This window comes from Leucopleurus acutus (genome assembly GCF_964270905.1).
Source record: "Leucopleurus acutus genome assembly, chromosome: 2".
Classification (NCBI taxonomy): Eukaryota; Metazoa; Chordata; class Mammalia; order Artiodactyla; family Delphinidae; genus Leucopleurus; species Leucopleurus acutus.
Window position 1 is genome coordinate 24,405,194 of NC_139143.1, and position 27,684 is coordinate 24,432,877.

At 33.7% G+C, this 27,684-nt stretch overlaps 1 protein-coding gene across 7 annotated transcripts in view; it reads right to left on the reverse strand.

The window, feature by feature from the left end:
• CDC42BPA (CDC42 binding protein kinase alpha) overlaps positions 1–27,684 on the reverse strand; it is a 328,619-nt gene that overhangs the window by 21,324 nt on the left and 279,611 nt on the right. For 4 of the 7 annotated variants that reach the window (XM_082834424.1, XM_082834427.1, XM_082834422.1 and 1 more), the window contains 8 exons: positions 16,338–16,421; positions 10,766–10,871; positions 8,216–8,352; positions 7,384–7,523; positions 6,049–6,130; positions 3,675–3,891; positions 2,667–2,729; positions 1,166–1,759 (listed from right to left, as the gene is read on the reverse strand). In XM_082834424.1, coding sequence (XP_082690550.1) covers positions 1,166–1,759; positions 2,667–2,729; positions 3,675–3,891; positions 6,049–6,130; positions 7,384–7,523; positions 8,216–8,352; positions 10,766–10,871; positions 16,338–16,421 — 1,423 coding nt within the window. Of the gene's footprint in view, positions 1–1,165; positions 1,760–2,666; positions 2,730–3,674; positions 3,892–6,048; positions 6,131–7,383; positions 7,524–8,215; positions 8,353–10,765; positions 10,872–16,337; positions 16,422–20,287; positions 20,393–27,684 lie in introns of all 7 variants that reach the window. The other 3 variants (XM_082834423.1, XM_082834421.1, XM_082834425.1) reach the window with 1 other exon arrangement.

Below are 27,684 nucleotides of genomic sequence, written 5' to 3' on the forward strand. Positions count from 1 at the left end.
TATTCTAATTCTTATTCTAATTCTAATTCACACTGTACAATTCACATAATACTTTGAATTATTTTCTGACTAGGATTCATTCTAAATATGATGCCATAGATAAGAGTATAAATTTCAGAAGAAACAAAACATCAAGAATAGTTAAGTCTGGGTAGGTATATGTATTTTTCTTTTGATCTAGATTTTCTAATTTTTCTGTAATAAGTATATATGGCTCTCCTAAACTTTCTTATATTGAACTGTTAAACTTGACTATACACATACCCACCATTCCTCCTACCTTGTTGCAGTGGAAGAGGTTTTACTCCTCCTGTTCCAAATCCTTTCCCCTATAATTCTGACTTCCATCCTTTTTGGCCTCTTGGGGATCTTACTCTATTTCCTGTATTTACCATATAGTCATCAACCTTTCCCTGGCTCCCTAGTGGCTATCTCCCTTTGGCATTTAAACATGCTCAAAGTATCCTCCACTAAAAACAAAATGTGTTGGATTAGATATTCCTCCTACATGCCTCTACGGAACTCTGTACTTCTGCTATCAGAGCACTTATATTCTACTGCAATTTGTTTTGTCAGGAATCCATTCGACTGCATTCATGCTCTGTGAGGGTAAGACTGTCTATTTTGCTCAATGTTATATCTCTTACAGTAAAATGACACATAATAAGTATTCAATAATTTATTAATATCTTAATGTTTCTTGAACGTATCCACCTACCTAGATAAAAATGTAAAAGTGAGTAACTTTTCAAATGCTACATCATACCTTCACATAACTGATTAAATAATTCACTAGGTAACCACTTCTCTAGAATAAGTCCTATGAGCTATTAGTGCTCACAAGCACTATATTCGGGGGGACCATGAAGATAACTCCTTAGGGTTATTTCAAAATACAATAATATGTGTTAAAAATCTATCTAAGTAAAACATTGCATAGGAAGATTAGCTTTAATTATGTTCCTGTTAATGTTGACCCTGTTGGCCTAGGTCTTAACTACATATGGTTAGTTACTTTACATAAAACATACTTGATGCTTAGGAAAAACCTCAAAGATGACTTAAAAAACAACCTGTTATTAACAATGAATACATAAAGGAGATGAAGGAGAAGGAAAAAGAAAGAAACAGCAAGGTAAGACAGCGAAAAGTAAGAGAATCTTACAACAAGAGGAAGGATTTGCTGGCCACATCAATTCCTGTTGTCTAGATCTTCGGCCCTGACAGTCAGTATATATCCCAATGCTGTTAAAACACAGCAGATATTCTTTACTGGAGATTTCAACTGCACAGATGGCATCCATTGGTTGATGTGCAATAAATGAGAGTGTATGGTCATTTGAATGGAGCATACTGTATGGACTTCCTTCTCCATTCAGGGGGTATCTTAGAAATCCAGACTGGAATCCCACACAGAGTTGTTCACTGAAGATTGCCATCCACTGGACATTATATGGGACTTGAATTTCCTTAAATTTTCTGTGACGGGTCTTGCTCTGAAATAGTTCATAACAGAGGACCTGCCTTTTCATAGCCACACACAGGCATGTAAGAGCTCCATGACGTACTTTTCCAGAAGTTATGGTTTGACACCCTTTAGTTTCTGCCAATTTATAAAAATCAGTCTCTCGCCCATCCAAAGCTGACATAGGAAAAAGTCGTACATGACGATTTCGTCCTGAGATCACAGCGACAAGCTGATCATTTGGAATGAGTTCAATCTGATGAATCTTCTTATTGTCACCAACTCTAATAATTTCTATGCAAAGAAACAATAATAAATCAACTGCAAAATATTTTGTTTACCTATTAATTATATCCCAATCATACTCAAAAGAATATGTCAACTTATAATAAAGACAGAGATACACACAGAAAAAATGAGAGATCAGAAATCATATGGAGAAAGATGAAGATAATTACACCCATTATAAGATAATTTAACCTATCTATAGTAAGGTATTAAATTTAGCACTGAGATTTCTGGCAGCCATGGCAAAGAGTTCCTATGTGATAAAGCATGCCAGATCTTTAAGAAAAACCTCTTTATTCTCACCAAATCCTAGAGAAGTTTACCATGGGGTTACTATTTTTAAAAACTGAGTAACTCATGTTTCACTAAAGGTATTTCTTTGGATAACAAATTAATGACGTTTAAATGCATTGTTTTCCCATGATCTAACTTGATATAAAGACAGAACTTACAACACTGTATTCAAGAATGCTAAGTTAAATGGGTTCCTTTTTATTTCATCCAGTATTTAATTTCTCCCTAAAAAGAAATCTGTTGTGTTAAACTGTGGGATAAAAGACCCCAACAACAAACACATTTTAATGACTGTTACCACTCCTAGTACTGTTAGAACTATGAAAAAAATCAAGTTGCATTTTTCTTTCATGTACCATCTTTAGAAATGCAATCTGAGTTCACACAGCAGAACTGTAAATAAAATGACACAAGAAAGACAATACACATGGAAGTTTTAGAACTCAGATGGATTATAAAAATTAAAAAATTATCTTTTGACTTATAAACGTATCCAATTAGGCCTGGAAAATTTCAATTATAGAATAAATAAGAGCAAATCGTGCTCTTTTTAGAATTCAGAATCTGTAGGTTAGAATACTCTATCAATAATATTTTCTCCAAAATAATTTTCTCTTACCATCTTTGGTGACATGCACAACAAATAATCCTTCTTCATTCCCCAAAGCTATTCTTTCATGATCTATATAAGACATAAATATGAAGTATTTTTATTAGGTAGAAACTATGTAAATTCATAGAATAAAACAGATAACAAAAGAAATTTGGTACAAAAAACCAAATAAATAAAATAAACAATTAAAAAATAGCAATAACAATTTGCACTATTAAATTTCCTTTCAGATTACTGTGGTAAATATTATCTCGTGTCTTTTTTTAATAGAACAATCATTAGAAAATAATTTATATCAATGCTTATAAAAAGATATATCTTTTTTTAACAGGACAATCATTAGAAAATAATTTATATCAATGCTTATAAAAAGATATAAATGTTTATTCAATAAAAGGTGAAAGAAAAAAACCCCTAGTTTGTTAGCACCCTGTGTCCAGTTCCATTTCTTGTTTGGGGAGGGAAAAATTGTGCAAGGCATTTGAACCCTACTCATCAAACTTTTCATTATTTACTAGAAAGTAACAGAAGAGTGGGCAGCGTACGTAAGAATATAGCGAAAATTTAACCCTCCAGACAGAAAAGCTGCCATTTTTGACGGCATATTATATATGGAACACTCTGTGTTACACATTCCATCTTATTTAAACTTCACAGTAACCTTTGCAAGGTAATTAGTACCTACATTTTACATAGGAAACTTATGCTTTATGAAACGGCTTATGCTTTAAACAACTTTTTCTAAGTCACACAAGCAGAAAATCGATTCGTTAATAGGTTAATCTTCAGCATTGTTGCTTTTTCAGAAGAAAATACATTTGAAAAGTATATTTATTCTTGTTTACTGAAAAATAAAGTTCTAATATGTTCTCATGCATTCAATAAACATTTACTGAGCATCTGTGATATAACACATACAATGTTAGACACCGGGATTCCTAGATGAAAACCAGTCCCTGCTGACAAGGTATATTAGTAAACAATTATAACAAGATAAATGTTATGAATTCATACCTATGATTGCAGCTGCCTGGGTCGTTTTAATGAGGGGAAGAGTGCTGTCATAAGCCTCTTTGGGAACATACACTGAGCGGTCTCTGAATTTGTTTTTCTTCAAAATCTTGTGCAATTCACTCAGCACTCCCACCCATTTACTCTTCTCATTCTCACTATCTGCTAGCATCAGGATTGAACATTTGTTATTAGACGCTGAGAGCTGGGAAGCTGTGACCTAGAACAATTTAATCAAAATTCATGACATCAGCAAACAGATACCTTTTAAGCCAGTTTTATACTGATGCTAGTTCGCTTAGCACTAGCCAACAAAATGAGCACTCATTAAGTGATACCTTTAACAGAGTTTAGCTATTCATAATCAGAAGAATAGTTTTAGTATTAAAATTCATGACAAAGGTAGTAGATACCGTTCTAAATGTTAGTGTCATTTGTATTTTCTTTGCTGCAAAGTGCCAGAATACTATCACTAAAAAATCCATTACACACAGTCATATAACAACAGCAACTGACATCTATTGAGTAATTACTGGGCACTGATCAAAGCACTTTGTAAGTATTAACTCATTTAACTCTATCAACATCTTTACAAGGTAGGTATTGTTATTATATTCTGATTTTATATATGAAAAAAACTGTGATGCAGATAAATTAATTTCTCCAAGGACACACAACTAGACTGGAATCCTGTGTCCACGCTTGTAAGCCCTACACTGTACTGATTTTCAACTTGTTTTAAGAAAGTCAAAAATACTCGGAAGTACTTAAGATTCTCTATTACTTCATAACAATAACTCATCTCAGGGAAAGACCAGATCACTTGAGCTAGTATTTAAATGAAGGTTTATAATTATACAATGACACTATAATCAGAACAGAATTGAATTATGTATATATGGATCCTTTATTAAAAGTAATTTAAGCAGCAGTGACAATAAAATCCCACAATTAGATCAGTTAAGATAAGTGGGCCTCTGTAGGATCCCTTGGTACTGGTGAGAGAATAGCTGTTGGTCTAGGAACTGAAAGACTAAGTATGGTCTTTGTCTGACCTTCCTCATATACAAGATTCATAGACAAATATAAAGCATATAGGCACACCATTAAGGCAACAGTCCTTTTTATTAACCTCTATTACCTTAATTCACCAATTCGAGATGGCCCTGTATTAGACAGCCTCCGAAGATGGCTACCAACAATTCTTCTCTGGAATCCCACTCTTCTTATCAAGAAATGCAGACTATTTCCCCTTCTCTTAAATCCGGGCCGACCTCATGACTTGCTTTGGCCAACTGAATGGAGAAGGGTTATTATGCCTGTTTTGAGCCTAGTCCTTGAAAGGCCTGATAGCTTCCTCTGCTCTCTTGGAAGTCAGTCATGGAGAGCTCAGCCAGACTAGTGGACGATTAGAGACCACGTGGAGAGAGTTCATACAGAGAACTGAGGTGGCCCAGTGAACAGCCAAGTACCAAGGCGAACAGCCGGCACCAAGGCCCCAGATGTGAGAGTAAGGTCATTTTGGATATTCCTGCTCCAAATGAGCTGAATGCAGTCACATGAGTGCCCCCAGTTGACACCAGAACTGTACACCTGAAGGACTGACCCACAGAATGGTGAAAAATAAACCACTGTTGGCTTAAGCCACTAAGTTTTGGAGTGGTTATTACAAAGCAATAGAACTGAAACATACTAACTTTTTAAATGAGATCTTAAAGAAACTTCTATTTTTTTTAAGATTGAGAAATCTCATGCTTATTCATTTTTTCATGTTGTAGCGCTTATCTGAAAATTGAATTGTGACTCAAAAATATTATCCAAGAGGAAATCTATTTTAGAAGCCATATATTCATGCTTTCTTTCTTTTTTTAAAAATTTATTTTATTTTTGGCTGCGTTGGGTCTTTGTTGCTGCGCGCAGGCTTTCTGTAGTTGCGGCGAGCTGGGGTTAATCTTCATTGCAGTGCGCAGGCTTCTCATTGCGGTGGCTTCTCTTGTTGTGGAGCACAGGCTCTAGGCACACGGACTTCAGTAGTTGTGGCACGCGGGCTCAGTAGTTGTGGCTCACAGGCTCTAGAACGCAGGCTCAGTAGTTGTGGCGCACGGGCTTTGCTGCTACGTGGCATGTAGGATCTTCCCAGACCAGGGCTCGAACCCGTGTCCCCTGCATTGGCAGGAGGATTCTTAACTGCTGCGCCACGAGCAAAGCCCTATTCATGCTTTCTATTGGTCTTTTACTAATTAAATATTTACTTAGCACAAATTGTCTATAAGATTTGGTTCTATTCCAAATAAGTTTGTGATCTATATAGAAAGGCGAAACGTATACTCATAAAAAGCGAATAATTCAGTGATCAAATTACAGCACACATACTTACTCTAAATATACAGGGTATGTCTTTTCGACTTGCGTGAATAACATCAGAAGCCAAGACTGAACTCACAGAAAATTCTTCATCCCTGAAGGAAAAGTTAAAAGTCAATGGAAACAGTAAAAGTCAGTGTATGTGGGTATGTGTGTGTGGCTTTAGGCATGTATCCAAATAACACGTATGAAGCAATCCTTAAAATTTAATTACATAAAACATCCAATTAAATTTTTAAAAATTTTGAATTTTCTCCCTTTGTAAATTGATAGTGCCAAAAGTAATTTATCAAGTGTAATTTAACAGTGCCACATTATGCAAGAGTTAGAAATCATTTCTGGATTACTCGGAGTCAAAAGGCCAGTAAGTACAGATGGATTCGAACCCTGGTAGGTCTCCAGGGTCTCCAGTAGACTGCACCCTCTTTCCTCTCATAATACATCTCAAGTGCCTTCAACACAGCACATCTGACATTTTACTGTTCCTTCAACACCTAAGACAGATTCCCTCCACAACAATTTATTCCTTGTGACTTCCTTAATTTGGTTATTGGTACCATCATTCTCTTGGTCTTGAAGACTTGACATCTTAGTCTTATCTTTGATTCTTCTCCCTTAGGAGGTTCTGTCAAATTTTCCTTGCCGATATTCTAGTATTTCTTGCATCTGTTCCTTTATATTCCATATTTGTGGGGAAGATAATGTGTTTGAAATGCTGGTATGAAATGCCAATGTGAGCCAGAGCTAGAAATTCTAGTTTTGAGCACTGGAGAAAGACCTGGACTGGAGACATATGTCCGGGAGTCGTCAACACAGAGGTGATGGCTGAAGCTATGGCAGTCAATAAGATCACTGAGGGAGAGCGTTAAGGGAGTCACGAGAAGAGGGTAAGCAGAGCACCCCAAGGGGCAGGGGAAGAGTCTCAAAAATGAAACTAGAAACATTCAAGAGGTATACTTAAATGTTCACTGATTCACTTTATATTCCAAGAGCCTGTACGATTTTGAGATTTTTATTTCCTTTCCTCACATTGGAATTATACCTAAGCCTTTACTTTAGGTGATGATATGAACATTACACACATTAGACTCCAGTACCCCAGCAACCTTTAAACTGGTCTTTTGGTTTCAAACATTAGCTTCTTGTCCCTGACCCAACACACATCAACCTGTTCTATAACTACACCTTATTTCATATTTTTAATTATGTTACGATTGCAATATTAGTAAATGAGAAAATTAACATATTAGATTTAAATAAAAACATGGCAATGCAATTAGAAGAAAAATCACACACTTTTCATTCCTATGTTGCAAAGATACAAATATTTTCACCTTCACAAACTTACCTCATGTCAATCACCTGACTGACTACGACACTGGGCTGAGAAGCTTTTCCTTCAGCAATATCATACAGAAAGAGTTTGAAATCACAAACTACAGCCAGTGCTCTCTGCCATCCTTTCTTCACTCCAGCTGGCTTAGGGATCTTAGACAGGCAAACAAACAAACAAACAAAACAACCTCAACTGAAATGTCAGTCAGAGCCCCTTTAACTACATATGTAACTGCATGATGAAAACCTAAAGACAGTGTGCACGTGTTGTAAGTCTGCCACTGTGTTTGGTAAAGTAGCAGATGGTACACATACATCATTAATAACATGAGAAAGTGTGATAACACATTCTTCAAACACTGATTGACATTATATTCTGAAAAAAACTTTAATGGTACCATTTTAATTTTCTCTAGTGATTCATTAAAATAACATTCATGGATTTCTAAGTAGCATAAAAGCCAAATTCGGTAGTAGGACGAAAAGCAGCTTACACTTTAAATATTATTCAAGATGACAAGTAAGATTATGTCTCGACAATATCTCATACTTCATAAGCATATGCCACCTATCCAGCAAGATGAAGAGCCAGACTCCTTTATGGAGATTTCAACATCTGTTCATTATAATACAGACACAGTACCGAAAATTTTGAGACATTTTGGAATTTATTCTGAGCAAGAGCTAGGTTTTTGTTTTCAGACCATTACTCTGAATGAAGTAAAACTGTCAGATGAATTTTATTCACCTAATTTTCTGTCAAGGACTGTGTGTGTAAGGTGACTTTCTTTAATTCATTAATAAGCCTTAAAAGATTAATCTAAACCCAACCTAATCATACTTACCCTGACATGCCCTTCATATGCTGTTCCTATTCCTTTCTGTGGATCTATACCCAGGGGACCTTTTGTCTGTTCAGGAGGAACTGGACAAGCAGTTGGAGCTTTGTTTACACAAGTTATGTGACACGAAAATCCACACACTTTTGGAGGGAAAAAAAGAAACAGTGTTCAATAAAAATTCATTTTGACAAAGAGAAAATTCACTGAGCACTCATTACATGCAAAGTGCCATGTTAAATGAATGCTTACCTCTGATTTTATTTTAAACAACTTGACAATATTTTTGTCATCTGGGGAGCTGATTCATTTGCTCACCAGTAAGAATTTCAGTGAGAAATAGTAAATACTTTTTTATTACTGTAATATGTAATATTACTGTTCTGTGTTAACACTAGTGATCAAAATGAGAAGCAAATAGACGGAAAAATCTAACCTTGCAAATAAAACAGCTGTTTTAAACTGAATTCTTAAAAGAGTAGTTTCTGGAGTTCTCTTTAACTCTTCATCTCACTGCAATTTGGTATCCGACCTGAAATCTCTCTTGCGAGAGTCACTGATGGATGTTAAATTACCTGACATCTTTTCAATATCTGGCAAATTCTACCAATCCCTCTTTTTGAAATTTAAATTGTTCAATGATTAAGAAGGTACAATTTAAATTTTAGGAGTTACTGATATTATTGTATATAGGTAAATTACTACTAAGATAATAACAGTAGTTAACTTTACTGAGTGTTTTTAATTTTTTCTGTAATAATCTGAGAGAGGTAAGATCATCCCCATTTACTATGACTGGCCCTGGGTCACAGAACTTGTTAAGTGGCATTGCTGGGATTCAAACCCAGGCAGTCTTGCTCAGAGCCTGCATACGTAACTACCAACAGTATTGCCATGATACCTCTTGATACTTAAATGATGAACCTGAGATTCTAAGACAAAATGATAAATAAAAATAAACTCTCTTCCACTGAGACTTGGTTGGTTGAGAATTAAAGGTTAAAGTATTTAAAACAAACAAGCTTGTTGGGAGAGGTTACAGACTAAGGATATCTATTTAGACAATTCCTACTCTCAGGGGGATCCTGGAGAATATCTGGGAAGGAATAAAAAAGGAACTGAAGGGATACCGTCATGGGAACATACACATGGGAAAATGTCAAGAGGGACTAGTACTGACTGTCAAAAACGATTCATCTTCTGTAAGACAACTCATTCACTTCTAAGTAGAGTGTCTAACAAGTTACAATTTGCTTTAATAAGCAAAAATCTCTCTTCCAAGGGGCAATGGAAACAATAAGATAATTGTCCAATACTGGATCTAATTTCAACCAAGAAGAATTAAAATGACAGGAATCTTTAGAGGTTATAACCACATTATACAACATTTATGAAAGCCTGAGCATAGTCCAATGTGTCCCCACAGCTTTATAGGGTAGGCTGGTAGGCTGCAAAGAGTCAGTCTGAAGAAAAGACAGGCCCAATTTCATGGCAGGAGACCCTTAGAAGGGAAGAGAATTGGGAAGATCTCAAACATTCCTACTATGGAACCGCAAAGGATTCTGATTCATAAAAAATGACAAGGGACCTAAAGCCAAGCAGCTGCCAGGATTCTTTCTGATAAACAGATTAAAAAGTCACATTTATAAGTACTGGCTAAGTTGCACAATGAGACAAGGCAAATTCTCTCCGTTGGGCTCAGACACACCTCCCTAGTCAACGACAGAGGCTATTCCTTCTCAGATTACTTTGTTATCTTTACCTTTTACCTCCCCTTAACTATGTTTCCCAAGGCTCTGTCCTCATACTTGTTCTCTTTTTACTCTACATGTGTTTCCTGGAAAACATCATTCATATTCATCACTTCACACATTCATAACTCTCAAATCTCTACTTTTAAAGCCTGCCCATTTCCTTTTGCTCTAAACCCATGCATCTAAGAGACTAGTTAAGATAATGCAATCAGGATCTTCCACCTGGCTTGTGAGAACTAGCCGAACATAGAACCCTGACCCCCAGTGCCTAGAAGCACAGAGCAGGCATTCTGTGAGCATGTGATGGATGGATCAATGAATGGTAGGGAAAAACCTCTGCTACTAACACTTGGAATAAAATATCTTTTGAGGCATAGTAGCCGACATTTAATATTTGTGAAAAGATACTTCATTGTCTACTTATTAATAATAATTTCTCTAATAAATTAAACAAGAGTAAAATTAAATGAATAGATTCAAGAATAACTTTCACATATTTTGTCATACAGGTTAATGGGTTTTGGGGACCACAAATTCTCCTGAATAATGAAACAAAGATGAATGGAACATATTTAAATATAGCTCCCCTAGAAAATGTTTCTAGGGACCATCCTTCTAGTTTCCAATATTCAACAGACTTTAGCAAGGTGTTCAGTTTATTCTCCAAAGCAAAGCAGATGATTAAGTCAAATAAATAAACATTTATATACTTTTTAAAGAGAATAAAGCTATTTGATTACAGTTTAGGGAGTAAATGTCAGGACACTAAATTAGTCACATTTTCTTACCATTTAATTCTTACCTTCACAGGAACAGCCTTGTCTTATCAAGCCCACCATCAAGGAGGTACACTGATGACATTTGGTAGGAGTAGTAAAAGATTTGACAAAAAACTGATGAGTCTTGCGCTGCAAAACAAATTGATAAAAACATGCACATCGTTCATTTAAAGGACTTCCATAATATGAATCTCTGTGAACCACACCAGCTGTTAGAATGTTTTCTAATTAGGTGTAGAATGAATTCTTTTCATTTCTCACCATATCTTTCTATAATTAATGCTCTTTAAATATTTTTATTAGGCAATATTGAGCTGGATTATGCTAAAAATAATATAAGAAGTTAAATGATAATAAATTGCTCTTGAATGCCATTTGAAAAGTTATAAAATAAACTAGCAATTTTTGCTCATGAGTTTTGAATTCAGGATTTTTGTAAGTTCTTTGGCAATGCATTAGGTGAAATTTTGCATATTTATACCTATACAAATAAAGAAATTTAATATGCTTTTATACCTTCTTACGAAGAACAAACAGTAATTTAAAATTCTTGTCCCTACTAAAAATCATGTATTTGATTTTCTGGGACCACGAACAAGTAACATGCTTAACAAATACGTTTCCTCCCTTGGAAGCAGGCAGTATTACACTTGAGCAGATATAAATACACATATATCATTCCAGAGAGAGACTGAAAACCCAGTAGTTAAAGTTCTTCTCTAAGTCTTTGCTGATCTGTATGGTGGTACACCAATGTACATTTCAGCTCTCTAGAACACTTCTTTCCTCTGCAAATGAACTCTTAGCATGTTTTAATAATAAATGAATTACAGCCACTGTTCTATCACTCTGCTGTGTGAACTTAGGAACAAATTACTTAACTCCTCTGTGTCTCACTTTCTTTATTCTATAAAATAGAATCAGTAATAACATCTACTTCATGGGGTGGTTAAATGAGCATTAACATAAACAAAGCCTTTTGAACAGTGCTGGCACAGAGTAAGCATTCAAAACATATTTACATATGTATGTTATAAACATATTCTGAAAACAAATTTGGCTAATTATTTCTTTTTTATATGTGTGATTGATTTAAACTAGTAAAAACTTTATCCTGTATTCCAGTAACATGTGAATACTGATGGAAAACAGTTTTAAAGTAGTATTATTTCAGCTGAAATTTACCATATTAACAAAAAACTAAAGAGAATATTCAAAGCTTTAAAATTTAAGTTAAACATAAATTTTGCTCTTCTCAACTGGGATATATTTACATACCACAAAAGAAATTTTTAAAAAAATCAAGCGTAGAAAAGTAGATCATCTTTTTCTATTAGGGTCCTGGAATGGAATGAGATCCTCAAATTTAGAGCAGTCATGAGCTCTGGTCCAACCTCAAACCGTTCTATTCTAGAAGTTCCTCAGGACCTTTGGTCAGCTGCAAAGCAGCACTGGGATCTGCCTTTATTCTAAGTAGAGGACAGACTATCTTTCCACTGGCTCTATAATTGCTGTGTGTGGACTGAGCAACAACCAAGTGCAGACATTGCGCCAGTACTTCTCAACCATCTCATTTAATGGAGACAATGCCTCTGGGAAGATAGGTATTACTTCTTCACATAGATGAAGAAACTGAAACTCAGAAGGATTAAATAAATTAGTCATGAATACACAGTTATTGGTAGAGTTAAAATTCAAGCCCGGATCTGATTCTGCCATCTTTCAGAGTTTGATAATTTAAAAACATGTAACTGAAAAATATGATCCTAAAAAAAAAACCCACCAGACTGCATAAGACATAGTTAGGTCAAGACTAGAGGCCTCCGTGCCTGTGATAAAAATACCTGATTTGTTAACATCACATAAAATTTTGCTCAACATTTCTCCTGTATACTAATTTTTACTCTTAGTTTTTTTAACTTGCAGGAACTATGAGAGTAAATTTTCTAGTGCTAACTTTTTCAAAATACATTAATGCAATAATGCAAAATTTGTTACTGATTGGTTCTAAAGGCTTCTATTACAATGAAAGAATTAGTCAATGGTTCAAGGTAAGTAACTGTTGTTTTTCTTCTTCTAAAAGATAAGAAGACATGTCTGAAATGACAGTAATAAAATAACCATGCCCATGACAAATTTAATAGTATTACATCACAATATCTAAAAATTGCTTATAAAACATATCTATTATATACTTTTCCCCCAGAGATCCGCTCAGGATGTCATAATTTTAACTAAGTATGCAACAGTAGGAAAGATAAACAATGTTTTACCAAAGCATTGATTTTAAATGATCACCTGGCAGGTGCTGGTTAAATTGTAGGAGGTGGGCGTGATTCACTACTGAAGATTAAATGGTCCATGTTTTACTAATCCCAACTAAGAACAGTATAATAGGTAACATAATTAACATGATTCTGAGAGCATCAAACTTTAGGCAACACACAATAGGTTTTTGGTTTTATTTCTTTTTGGTGTGGAGCGGGCGGGGGAAGATGAATAGTAACAAAAAGATAGGTGAATTCAGCCCTAGGGTCTAGACCACTTGGCTTCTGGATCTTTCTAAGATCCCCTTTCTTGTCTCCTGGTCAATACCTGATTTCTAATACTTCCACAAAAGGTAGCTGGAGGAGGAGAAAAAAATTTCTAGTAAAAGAGGCATTAAGCCTAAAGCATGAACTCGAATTAATTTTAGATTATGTGATAATTTGGAGTAAAATGAGAATTAACTATAATCTTGAAATTTAAAGAAGTGCATAGAAAGAAGGGTTCTTCTCTATTCCAATTTTGCCAGTGTTGCAGACTTCAAGCTACTCAGTGGAGAAGGTAAAATGCTTTTAATGAAAGATGTGAGAACAAAGTAGAACCAACCCTTTTTGAAAACTGACGAATCAGTAGCTGTACATAATTAGGGTTCTACACTATAAATGGCAAGGAGTCTTTATCTCAAGCAAACCTTTATTAAAGGTTTTTTTTAAATAACCTTTTTCCCTTTTAAACACTTTTACTTTGAGAAAACTATAGATTCAATCCTTCATCTTTTAAAAAACATGAAGTAAATCTTATTTTATTTTTGGGGGAGGAACGACAGGTGTACATAATTGAGTTAATATTCAGTCCATGAAATATTATTACCAGAGCTTCATGGAGGCCCCTCTAATTTTATTTGACCTTATTTATTTATTAAACTGGACCCCTATCTTAAACCAGTTATAAAAATCAACTCAAAATGGAGTAAGGATTGAACATGGACCTGAGTCCATAAAACTCCTAGAAAAGAGCATAAGGACTAAGATCCTTGACATTGGTCTTGTATTTGGCCTTATTTTATTTTTAATTCATCCTTGATGATCTACTCCCCATCCTTCCCCATGAAATCTGTCACCCAATCTAAGGTGATCTACACAGGTCCTTGGATATGTACACAGCCTTATGAATTAGACATTTTTGAGTGTTGCTAATTTATATAAATGTGATTTTGTTACACATCAACCATATTTTACCTATCTTTCTTCTATTTCCAACTCCCTGTTACCATATGCAGCACTAAGCATCTCTGTCATTTTGCCTAATGGATCTGCATAAAAATTTTTCTGAAGGAATGAGATTGCTGGGTTATGTGGTATATGTCTATTCCAGTAGCCAGGTTGTTCTCCAGAATGGTTGTACCTGTTTAAAATTCCACCAGCTGTGTGTGAAGCTGCGTGTTTCTTCACATCCTTGATGCTACCTTACTTAATTTTTGACAATCTGGTGAGTATAAAGTAGTATTAATTTAATAATTATTAAGTTACTTTAATTTTTAATTTCACCAATTATAAATAAGGTTGGACATTTCTTCACATGCTTGCTGACCATTAGGATTTCCTTTTATGGGAATTACTCATATTATTTGCCAGATTTTCAACTGGATTTCTAATCTTTTTCACATGCAGTTACAGAAGTTTCTTATATACCGTGTTCTAGAAATGAATCCCTTACTGGTGTTAAACACTGCAAATATCCTCTCCTAGTCTGTCATCACTTATTAACCACCTACTAACAATGTTTTCAATGTACAAAGATCTTTAATTTTAATGTAGTAAAGTCCATCAATGTTTTCACCTTATGATTGTGATTTGAGATCTTATTTTCATTACCTAGTCACAAAGAAATTCCACATTTTCTCCTATGTATGTATGTTTAACTTTTAAAATCAAATTCATACACGTATATAGTTTTAAGAGTAAATAGTATCACAATCCTTATAACAAAAACAGAAGAACCCCTTTGCCCCAAGTCGTCCTTCCTAGGGGCAATTTCCTTTAACCCTGTTAGCTATTTACTTCTAACAGTAGAACGGATTTTAGGGTTCCGAGTTCTTTTCTTTCAACACTTTGAACATACTTCTTGTCTTCTTGCATCTCATTGCTATTGAGAAGACCAATATCAATTTGACTTCTGTTTAGATAATCTGCTTTCTCTTTGAAAGTTTTTAGAATTTTCTCTTGATCTATGATATCCTTAAATTTTGCTATAATGTGTGCAAGTGTGAATATTTTCTTACCTCCTCTTTTTAGCACATAATAATGTATTTCAGTATGAGGATTTCCACCTTTATTTCTGGGAAATATTAGGTCATTATTTCTTTAAGTATTTCCATCTCTCTATTTTTTCTTTTCTTTTGAAAGTCCAACTATATAGATAGACACTATTTCTGTCTTATAGCTTAACTTTCATATTTTCCACCTCATCTTCCATCTAACAACTTGTTTTTCTGCTACATCCAGTTTGCTCATTCTGCTATTAAAGCCAGTTACTTGAGTTCTTTATTTCAGCAGTTATATTTTCAAGTCAAGCACCTGGAAATTATTTTTCTTTATAAGTACCTTATCCTGACCCATGTTCCCAACTTACTTCCTTTCTTACCTCTTTGAACATACTTATTATGCTTATTTTAAATTCATGCTCTGTCTAGCCTCAAAATTTTATCTAGCATAGATTATTCAGTTTGTTGCTTTCTTTTATACCAGTTATACTTTGGTATATTTTATTAGTTTTTCAGATGCATCAATCTGTCTCTAATTCTGGGGTTTACCCGAAGTTCCTGTTCGGGGGATGGAGAGTTCCAATTTCTAGAATTCCTTTGTAGGAGCTTGAGATAAGCAACTAAATCTTCATGTTCTACCATATACAATACTTTGGACATGGTCATGTTGAATGGAATGAAAAAAAAATGATCTGAATTTTTCTCTAAACATTTCTCTTTCTAAGTGTTTTATTAAGCTCAATTTTAGATTCTTCCACAAGCGGCCTCAACTTAATGCCTTCCTTACAGTACATACTCCAAGCACTACTCCTTGCTGTAACAGACTTCAAAACATTGAATTTAAGAAGATGGAAGTTAAAACAAAACAAACTTTGCATGTTTGTCCTACCTTTCTTAGTGGTGATTATTTCCACTCATACAGAATTTATTCTCTTTCCCAGCTTTTATGTTTATAATTTTGAGGAATCTAATAGTAAAAATCACGGCACATACAAAAAGCAGAAGAAATCCATTCTCCTTCTTTCCTTTTCTTCACAACATACAATGCTTATCACTAGATTGAATACCTTAGGTGGAAAGCCAGTTGAACCAGGGCATCCCTTTTTCTTTAAGGTTGGTGTGTGAACTGGAAGTGGAGTATAGTCTACAGTCTGAATCCAGGGGAAAAGAGGAAATAAATGTCATAAAACAGTTCATCTATTTCAAACATCACTAAAAATAAAAGTAAACACAGCCAAACAAAACAGCAATAAGGAAAAATTATCTCAATGAAGCTAAAATTCTTAGTGCTGATAATTTAAATTTCTGCCTGCAATATCTACAAATAAAATATTCGTTCAATTTATAAAAATTATTTCAGTCTGGAAATTTAAAAATAAATAACTTGTAAAAGAGAACCTACAGAAGAACACAAGAAAGTCACAGCATGTAGCCTACATAAAATTTAGGATATTAAGTTTCAAGTTCAACTGAAAATGCCATATTAATTGTATAAAGTATCTTAAAGAGTTTTAAAGCAAGATTTATAATCAAAATATTTAGAAGATTCTTTTAACTCCTTTGACTTCTATATACAGGATGCACATTACATATATGGAATACAATTCTGTGGATTTGTGTGTATGTGTGTAGAGAGAAAGAGCGAGAGAGCGCATGCGAGATGTAGAGATTGACTGATTGATGGATTGACTGATTAGTGGAATTTTTGTGAAGAAAGTAATTTCTAAGAAGGGAGTTAGATTGTTTAATATTACTGGAATTCAGAATTGACAGAAATTTAGTTACTTGCCATATCTTTATTTTATGGCATATTACTGTAAGATATTTCTTTGAATGAAAGGAACCAGTGATTTTACTGGATGTTATTGTGGAAAAAAAGAGGCATCACTTATTAGCAAAGTGTAAAAAAAAATATATGAAGAATGACTTCCTTTTAGGATGCTAAGCAAGCAAGCAAGCAAGAGGGAAAAGCTAGCTTTGTGTAAAGTTACAGAATATTCTAAAATATTAAGAGAAAAATGGATGGTCCCTCTTTGCCTTTGTTACTATATAACCTCCAAAAGCCAAATATTTTATACACATGATAGCCTTAAAATGGAATTTAGATGGGCTTCTCAGAGTTTTCAACTTAACTATGAGTTTAGTTCTAATTTAAATTACTTTTAAATAGCTTGAAAAAAGTATTAAACCCAATTTATAATTTAACATTTAAAAAAATAAATATGAAATAAAAGAGATGAATACAAAACCTTTATGAAAGTTAATAAAGAACAATTCATAGGAAACAAAATTGTCACTAGAATTTACATAGAAAGTCCAAGAGAAGTTTTTAGAATTAAAAGGGGTGAAGTAGGGGTGCTGAATCCAAGATCATCATAATTCATAAAGACCAGCAATGACTAATTTAGAAAACATATTTTAAAGAAATCCCATCCACCATAGCAATAAAAATTTAAGGTTCCCAGGAACAAATCTAACAAGCAATTTGGAGTACATTCGGGAAGAAAATAATGAAACTTTATTGAAGGATATAAAAAAACATCTAAATAATGTTCATAGATGGAAAGGCCCAATATCACAAAGAGATCAGTTCTCCTCAGATAATCTATAAATTCAAATCCAATCAAAAGCTTTACATGGAACCTACAAGCTGAACCGAAAAATCGTATGTAAAAACTAAAGAGTCAAGAAGTAAAGGAAGAAGAACAAGGTATGTGGGAGTGGCTGATCATACCAGGTATCAGGAATTATTTTAAGGCTACAATAATTAAGACAATGTGATGTTGGTACAGGAATAGACAAAAAGAACAATGAAAGAGAACAGAGAATCCCAGACAGAAAGAACAATGAAAGAGAATAGAGAATCCCCAAACAGACCCATTTATATAAAGCAGAGACAGATTTACAAATCAATGGGGGAAATACAGGAGAGTTGGTGGTTCATACAAGAAAAACATTAGAACTCCATTTCTCATAATACATAACAACAAATTTTAGTTTGATTAAAGTCCTAAACATGTAAAAGCAAAATTTAAAAACTTTTAGAAGAAAATATGGAAGAAAATCTTTATAACTGCTGCATAGGGAAGAACTGTTTTAAAAAGACATAAAAAGCAGAAGTCATAAGAGACTGACAAATATGCCTACTTTAAAATAAAAACTGTTGCAAGACAAAAAGATACGACAAATAAAATTTTAAAATAAGCCACAGACTGGAAGAAAATATTTGCAATGCATATAGCCAGCTAGGAATTAGTATCCAGAATATATAAAGAACAATTACAAAACAAGTGGAAAAATAATTCAATAGAACAACAGACAAAAAGACATGAACAGGCAAATCATCAATGGTCAATAAACATATAAAAAGATGTTGAATAACACTTGAAATCAGAGAAATGCAAATTAAAACAAAAATGCCACTCTATACCCATCAAATAGACAAAAGTTAATGTCTGACAGTACCAAGGGCTGGGAGGATGTGGGGAAATAGGGAATTCACTCACACACACACTGCTGGTGGGAGTGAAAACGGGTCCAACCACTGTGGAAAATAATTTGACAAGATCTAGTTAAAGCTGAAAATGCATATTCCACACAACCCAATAATTCCACTTCTAGGTATATATGCTGAACAAACTCTGCACATTTGCAAAAGCAGATAGCTATTAGGATGTTCACTTCAGCAACGACTGTAATAACAAAAAACTGGAAACAACCTAAATATCCAACAACAGGAGAATGGATAAATAGTTGTGGTATAGTCATACAATGAAATATTATGCAACAGTTATAATGAATGAACTAAGTAGACATGTATCTGTATAAGATGCAGATAACCTTTGTGTAAAATTTAAATATACAACAAACACTATAATGTATTGTTTATGGATACAAATGAAATAAACATGTAAAAGTAAGGAAGAAAGGGAGTATGCCAATTTTAGGGTATTTAGATATGTCTGGAAAAGGAGAGGGGGAATGGTATAGGGAAGGTTATTTCAACTGTCAGGAATATTTTCTTTCTTTTTAATACAAATTTTGGGGCAAAATGTTCATATATGTTAAATCTGTGGTTATGTGGGTATTTATAATATTATTTTCTGTATGCTTTAAATATTTTAACATTAAAATAAAAATGCATAAACTCAAAATATTACAACAATGAAAATCTAAAATCAGAGGGTATCATCAACTTAACCAAGCAGTCTATCACAGGGTTGGAAAAAAACAAGTCAGAATCTGACTACAACTCAAACTTCACTTCAGACAGCTTTCAAAATGGGACTATTTGCTTCTATTGTAAAACTAGACACAGCTCTGTCTGATGACCAAATGGGAAACAAGGGAGCCATGTCAGAACTGTAAAGCCTGAGTAACCAGAACTGCATCTGAGGCAGGATAGCATTAACTGATGACTAATACATCCTCTGACTTGTTGAGAAAGGTGGCCAGTTGGCTGTTTTAAACCATTTACTTACATAAGGTGCAAACACAACACTGTTTTCGCACTATTAAAAGGCATGATTTAAATATTAAAAGGTTGGATGCCTATTGCTGATTAACAGAATAAACTATTCAGCTGCCAGCAGTGGCAATTTTCAGTTCTATTTATGAAGTAACAGTTATGTCATATCTTATTAGATTGATTAGAAGAATTAAGGTATGAGAATGGCACCTGACCCTGTCATGTGTCCACAGAGTTTTTATCTGATAATTCCAAAATTCACAAAACTCTGTCCTCTGTTCTATATAGCTCTCTACTTAAGGTGAAGACTACTTTAAAATTAAATAAAATTTCTGTCTATTTTGGGTTGAAGTTGGGGGGACCATTTTTTACTTCAGTTTTATAATCCTATCTATATTATCAGTCAAATGTAATGATCTTCAATATACTGTGACTTATTACACAATACATTTGATTAAAAGAAGAGAGTCAGATTTCACTTGTTTTTGCAAGTCCCTCTTTCCTGACACAAGTGAAAAGTTGGGGAGCAAGACTGCTCCAGTGAGGCACCTTAACTGGCTCAGCTTCACTAGATGTGGAAGGAGATGTGGACCTTGACTGGATGTAAAACTTGACGTTCGGATTCCGTACATATGTGTTCTCAACGGGATCAGTCTAGGAAAATAAGTCAGGAAAAACAAAAACCCAAGAAATCACTTTTAAACAATGTGCAGCTCTTAGTAAATTTCTGTAAGGCACGATCATGATAACATTCTTGAGAAAGGAGAATAACAAACGTTAGTTTGAATATTCACATTAGGGATGTGTCATTATACAAAAACATAACCACTAGCTTTAAACAAAGGTCAAAATAACAGTAGTTAATAAAATGCTCCAATCTTCACCACTGATCTCTTACTTCGAGCTACTGTATGTTTTTCACTTGTATTCCACAAAATAAATCATACATGTGAAATAAATGCAGAGTACTTAATAGAAATATGTACTGCAAATTACAAATAAGTTTGTCCTTGATAAGAATGAAATTTGGTTCTCTACGAGGCATTAGTTGAAAGTAAAACAAACAAACCTATCAGCTTTGTCATTAAATTAAATTCTCTATTTATTTTGCAGCAGTAGAAATACTGGCACTTATACTCAGTCGCACCCTTCTAACCAAGTATTTTTAGAAACTGAAGATGCTTCGGGTTAAAATTTAGCATAAAAGATCCTATGGAACATACCGATCAATGATATATATTCAGTTTGGCAATTTTCAAAATTACCAGGATTGGGTTTTTTAAATGAAAGGCAATGAAGACAACTTGGGAAGGTTAGGGAATTTGTTTCAAATACGTTGTGCAGCAAGAACAATGCTTAGGTCAGCATTTATTGTAAATCAGCATTTACTGATTTACAAATCAATAAAAAGAGTAATCAGCTTAAGGATTTTAAACATGTACTAAAAAGGTTTTTAAAAAATTTTTTTCTCTATTATTATTATGGTTACTATTTTAGGGACTGGCTAGTGGGCTGGCAAATACTGGAGTAGCCCTCTGGTGGTGCCCACCTGTGGCCTCCCTTGGTGGTGGGCATGGGCAGGTATTCCGGCAAACTGCAAGGCAAGACTTTGGTGGGACCGGCTAAGATGGCCGGCAGCCAGGCCTTAAACCTTTAGCTACTGGATTCGGGAGAAACGGGGACAGGAAGGATCTCAGTAAGGGCATCTAGGGGACCTGGAGTAGCAGCTATGTACTAACAGCTAGAAGAGTATTTCATATTTTAAAAACTGAACCACTGAACCGACGCATCCCAGCTGTATGTCAGCTGTGTGTGTGTGATGTGGATAATTTCAGAAAACTAGTTTGCCTTATGAGGTGGGAGAGCCAGGCCTGGATCTCAGCTCTTGACTCCAAATTCAGTACTCTTTTTTGCTGTACCAAGGCAACTCCACAGTAGAGACAGTCAAAGTAATTTAGTGATCATGGAGACTGACAATGAACTTTGCTCAGGAACAGGAGAGTAAAAGAAAGAAGAAAATGGGATTCCAGTCAAATTTTACCTAGTTCACAATTTTACTGGGGGACAGCCATGGAGAAGGTTATCAGTTCAAATTGTTAAACTGAAATATGACCCTAGGTCGGGAATAAGGCAAAATGTCTTTTATTTTCTAAAAATCTACTTCTGGTTTCCCTAAGTTTATATAAATTGCAAGCTGAATAAAAAGTACATGGGGGAGTAGGTTCGATTAAAATGGAATTCATAAGCAATACTGACACATTTTATACTAATAAGAATTTTAAAACTGACTCAAATAATTAAGAGTTAATGATCTCATAAAGTTTTAAAGAAGTGTCCAAATAGAGGATTTGCTACGTGTAAAAAAATTGGATTATTTTAAGAAAATTTAATGTTCTGACCTGTCACACAAAAGTCTTTAGCCCACAGATTAATTAAAAGACATAAACTCAGAAGTTCCTGTGTGAAGGATAGTGCTGTGTTTAAAAAAGGTGATAATGAGAATTCGGAAACAATTTGGTTCCATTTTACTTGAAGCAGATTTTAAAATAAGACAGTGATTCTCAACTTTCTGAGAGGAGCAAATTTAATATAGCAAATATAGTGGCTTTGTACCTCTGGGTCCAATTACTTTAAAAATTCTTCAAAAATGAGAAAGGCAAGACATTGCTGCTCCCAAGAGTACTGGCTGAAATTTTAAAGCAGGCTTGCTCTTTGTGCCGTATGGACACATACTGACAGAAGTTGAACACACTGTTTTATATACTTTCCTGTGCTGAAATTAGAATATACCACCTTAAGCCATTTTGCCAATATGTGCCCTAAAGGGGGGTTCACATCATGAAAACCGTCAAACCTAAAATTCAAGTTGATCATTAAAACATTTACTAGCATGTTTCATGACCCCATGAAAAGGTGACATTATGACAGTTTGATATTGGCAAAGAAAAAAACCACTATCACAGTTTAATCTGTGATTACACAAATCAGTGACTCTTAAGGAATGACTGAGGCCTTTAGCACATACCTCTTAGCCCTTCTGAAGAATTACTGGCATTATAAATCTTTTTCTCCTAAAAAATTTTTACTCATCAATAAAATGAAAGAAAACAATAGAAATGAGAACAGATTTTAAAATGATTTTCTTAGCTGAAGGAGATTAAAACTGGCTTTTCAGAAGTGGAAAACATTTAAATGTTAAAAATAACCCATCCTAATTATAGTAAAATAGAATAATGAAAATTCCCACACTAGCTTTCTGGAGCTTTATCCTCCTAAAGTAAAATTAATTCCAGAGATTAAACAAAATCAAGACAGTTTTGTTGAACAAAATTCAAAGTAAGAAATATTGAAATAACATTTTGAGATGGCATTAACTGACCTTATTAAAGAGTTGAACTATGCCATTTACAATGATGCTGTGATTTCAAAAAAACCATGCATGTATAAGTGAAGCTTAAAAATTACCACTTTATTTTCCAAGTGTGTTTCTCATAAAGACAAGGACACACAAGTTTGGTAAAGATGAATAAACTCATGGTAAAAAAGTCTTGACTATCAAACTCTAAAAAAAACTTCCCAGGTCTTTTAAAGACTCTAGTAGAAGCTAATAGCTAATTAGATTAATAGATTTTAATATTTCATTTCCTTTCTGGATTACTACCAGTATAAACAATATCTCAAAAGAGGTTACCAGTAACAAGAAAAATACAATATCACTTACATATTCTCTTCATCAAAGTGTTAACCCCAACACGACTATGGTTTTCAAGATGTTATTAATTTTATCTATAATTACATGCTTACCAATGCGTTTATAATTAATTTGTAATTCCAGTTACTAAAAAGCAATTAATTTTACTAAACTTTCAGAATACTCAATGACTATATGCCAGGATTTACAGATACCCTAAAATTAATTTTAATAATTAATTGGCAATGATTCAGATATAAAAATGACAGCAAAGCAATTGATTAATAGTATATTAGTTACTTTTACCTTTGAAACAAATATAATCACTAATATTACATTAAAGCCAAGGAAGTTAAAAATTCTTTGTATTATAAAAAAATTACGGCATTAAATGTACGCAATGACTTGAATTAATAATGCAGGAAAAGCTAATAAATGTGATATACATCAATAGCAGAGATATCTTAATTCATAATTGGGTTTATGATTATAGACAGAATAATAAAATAGGGAAAATAATAAGGAACAATAGCTAATATTAATTGGACAGTATATTTTGATATAATCCAAAGGAAGGTCTTGGAAACAAATCTTAACTGAATAGTATAAGCAATTCACTCAATATTTATAAGCTGCCGTCTACTGAGAAAAATAAGAAACCTCTTCATGTAAATGTGATTTTTTTCTGTTTTTTGATTAACTGATTCTTTTTCTAAGTAAACATATTTTAAGGAGTTATTCCGATGAATAGGTATTAGAAACATCTACTCTAATGTCAGTTTTACTTACTGCTCTACTGCTTGGGGAAAAAAAAGCAGAAAAACTGAATCTCAGTGTATTGTCCATAATGCATAACACTGTCATGTAAAAAGTCCATAATGTTTCCTGAATCTATTAGGACTTCTCTAATGAATAAACCACGAAATGTATTTTTAGAGCAGTATGGTATTATAAAATAGAAAAGTTTTTTTCCACCGTGGCTCACATCTGATTTTCAGATGACCCACTGATCAAGAATTTCTCAAATTATGCAATATGGCCTTCTTATAAATAACAAAAGGATCAAAAACTACTTATCTTGAACATGTATCAATGGGTATTTTCTACTCCAAAAATAATTATAGATTTGAACAAGTACAAATAGCAAAACATTCATATAAGAAACCTGGTTTTAAAATAAAAAGATACCAACACTTGATATGAATTTGATATAGATTAAAAAATAGCTTACATCTAACATGTTGTTTTCTACTGGTAAATAAAAAACTCTAAGTTAACAGAAAAAATCCAGTTTTCATCAATTTTCTTTATCCTGTAGCTGGGAGTATTTTAGAAACAAAGTGGCAGGTAATCCAATTTTTTAATATTCAGAAACACTTTATAACTCAAGCTTTTAGTGATATAGTTATTTCTGTTAATTGTTCTTTTGATTAAAAAACAATATTGGACATTGTCTATGTCATTTGGACAACAGTAAATATATTTTACCGTTCTAAAACAAATAATAAATTACTGAAGTGTATGACTAGTAAATGTAATCTTACTAGTTACAAATAATATAACTTGTTTCTCTTTATGAAAATTTCTCCTTAAGTTATTTTCAATTTATTGATTTGAATATCTACTCTGGAGAATTTACACATGTTCTAAGAAAACACAAAAGAAAGTCCAGCCACATGTTAGCTATTTACAATTTCTGCTTTAAATTCTGAAGGAATAATCTAATAGATACTCAGTGTTTCTCACTATTAATGAAAACACTATGAACCTTTCCAAAACCATCTGTATTCAGACATTAATAATGACATTAATAACAAATCTTTCTTACACTATGATTAATTAAATAACGCCACTTAAAAACAGCATTATTTAAATTGTAAATGAGGTTTTAGAGCACATGGGAAATACAAATATATACCTCATTTATATGATATTTCATTCAGAAAATTTTAAATTTATGAAAGTATTGTACATTTCTTGTCTAAAAACACAGTATGTAACATAAAATTGTATGCCACTGTTAGATTCAAGGCCGCTGTTAGGAATGGTAACTATTTGTGTCCTGCTGTTTTCATGGATGTTCCCAGGGACTATTAAAGTTCCTCACTATTCTATGTTTCTATTTAACTGTTGAATAATTGGTAATTCTTCTGTCATCTCCCTCAGAGACATTACCACTTTTAAGTGGCTGACTTCTTATCTGTCAAATAATAAAGGAAAATTTAAAGGAAGCCTGGAAAGCAAATGACCAAGCCTATCACATCTGCATTTAAAAAAATCATATGTAATTATAAGTCATTAGGCTCTGGTTAAGTGTGACTTATTTATATCCTATAGAATAAAAATGTAGACTAAATAGCAGGGGTCTTATAACAGCTATTTCCCTCAACAATTTTTCCTATTTAAAGACTCACAGAAATGCTCTGGGTGGTCAAAGCCCCTAGAAGTCTACAAGGTAAGAGACATAACTAATCTATGATAAATTTAACCAGAAAAACAAAATCTCTCTGAATGATAAATTTGTTGAAAAGCAAACAGATAAAAATGTAGTCAATCCACAGGCTAATGATCTGAACCTAATATAACCGGGCACACAACATCCTGGTTTTCCCTTCTAGAGGTTATATGATACCAATGAACATATGTTCAGATTGGATAAATCCAAATACCCAATGGTTTTAACTCTCTACAAATGTCAAAAGAATCAATAAGTCAGTCGACCAGAAATCTTTTCATAAACTTCATTAATTAATGAGATATCAGTTGAAGTCGAAGTTCTACTGGCCATACCACTGGTATCTGAAACCGCTTATTCATTGTTAAACAGTAGTTTGAAAACATGTGCTATATTAGGGTTAATCGTGTTCATTTTACAATCAACCCTCCATCACACCAGAAAGATAAGAGTACAGGAAGCAGTGGGTCACTCTGTTGCTTACCATGCCTTCCATAAACCAGATAATTCCCTGACTTAGAACTTTCCCAGTCTGAAATTCTGGATTTAAGGTGTTGATCAATACCAATGATCATGAAGCCGACAAGGAGAAATTTTAAATTTGCATCTATCACAGATTTTCCTTTTTAATGGTGTTATTTACATTGCATATAAATACCAGAGCAAACAGTGTCAGCTAGCTTCTCAACTAGTGAGTTTGAATGTGTGTATATTGGTGTTCGGGTGGAGGCTGCTTTACAAAAATTTGAGACCTTTTCGCAAACAGATTCCCTGCTCTGGGCACATCAGAATCTTGCAGGATAGAGGTAGAGAGGTAGTGTCTGGCCCATTTCAGATTGAGAAACACTGAACTAGCGTTAGCATAGGAAGATGTTTATAGCTTGTTATCAATACATGTATAAAGAATGCTAAAATATTTTTTAAATCTTGGAAATATCTTAGAATATAAATGATTTATTACCAACATCATTGCCTCAAAACTCTAAATACAAGATATTTGGGAATATAACTTAGAGCTACATTAAAAAAATCTATCAAAGGTTTCTCCAGAACTGATTTACATAAAATTATAATCAGTAAGATCTATACCTTATCCCAAATCTTTTTTGAATTTTGCATAATATGAATTATCAAGTTTTCTTTCTACGTAATTAAAATTTCTAAGAATCTCCACATAATTGCTAACATCAGATTATTTAGAAACTCATTTACTTTGTATGTGACCAATTTAGAAAGCATACTTTAGGATCACTCTTTTACCCAATCAAAATAAAAAAGATACCTTATAATTTTAGTAGTTTGGTTACAGAAATTTATATGAACATTCCTACAGCTTTGCGGCCAAAGCCAAAAAAGAAAAAAAAAAAAAAGTACAGAAAAGCAGAGTAGCAATAGCAGGAGCAGCAGCACAAAGCATGCAATAAATGTAATAATACACCACAAAAACATCAGCATGTACTGCAACCACAGGCAAAAAGGATAAGAGAGAGGGGTAGAGGGCATCGGGTTGGGCACACAAGTGCAATAGTCTCTTACACGTCTGCCTTTGCTAGCTGGAGTACAGGATGGAGAGCGCTTCAACAAAGAAAGGAGAATACTACGTTACAAATATTTACACACATGACTCTCAATGACTAATACTGTATTAACAGACAAAGTATATAAACATACATATAAAGACACATTTTTGATAGGTTGAAAGTACATGTATTTTCAGGAAAAACTGGAAGACAGGAGAGTAAAGAAACAGTTCCTCAGGCTAGGTCTAAGAGTGGTAATAAAGTTCTCATTGGACCTTGC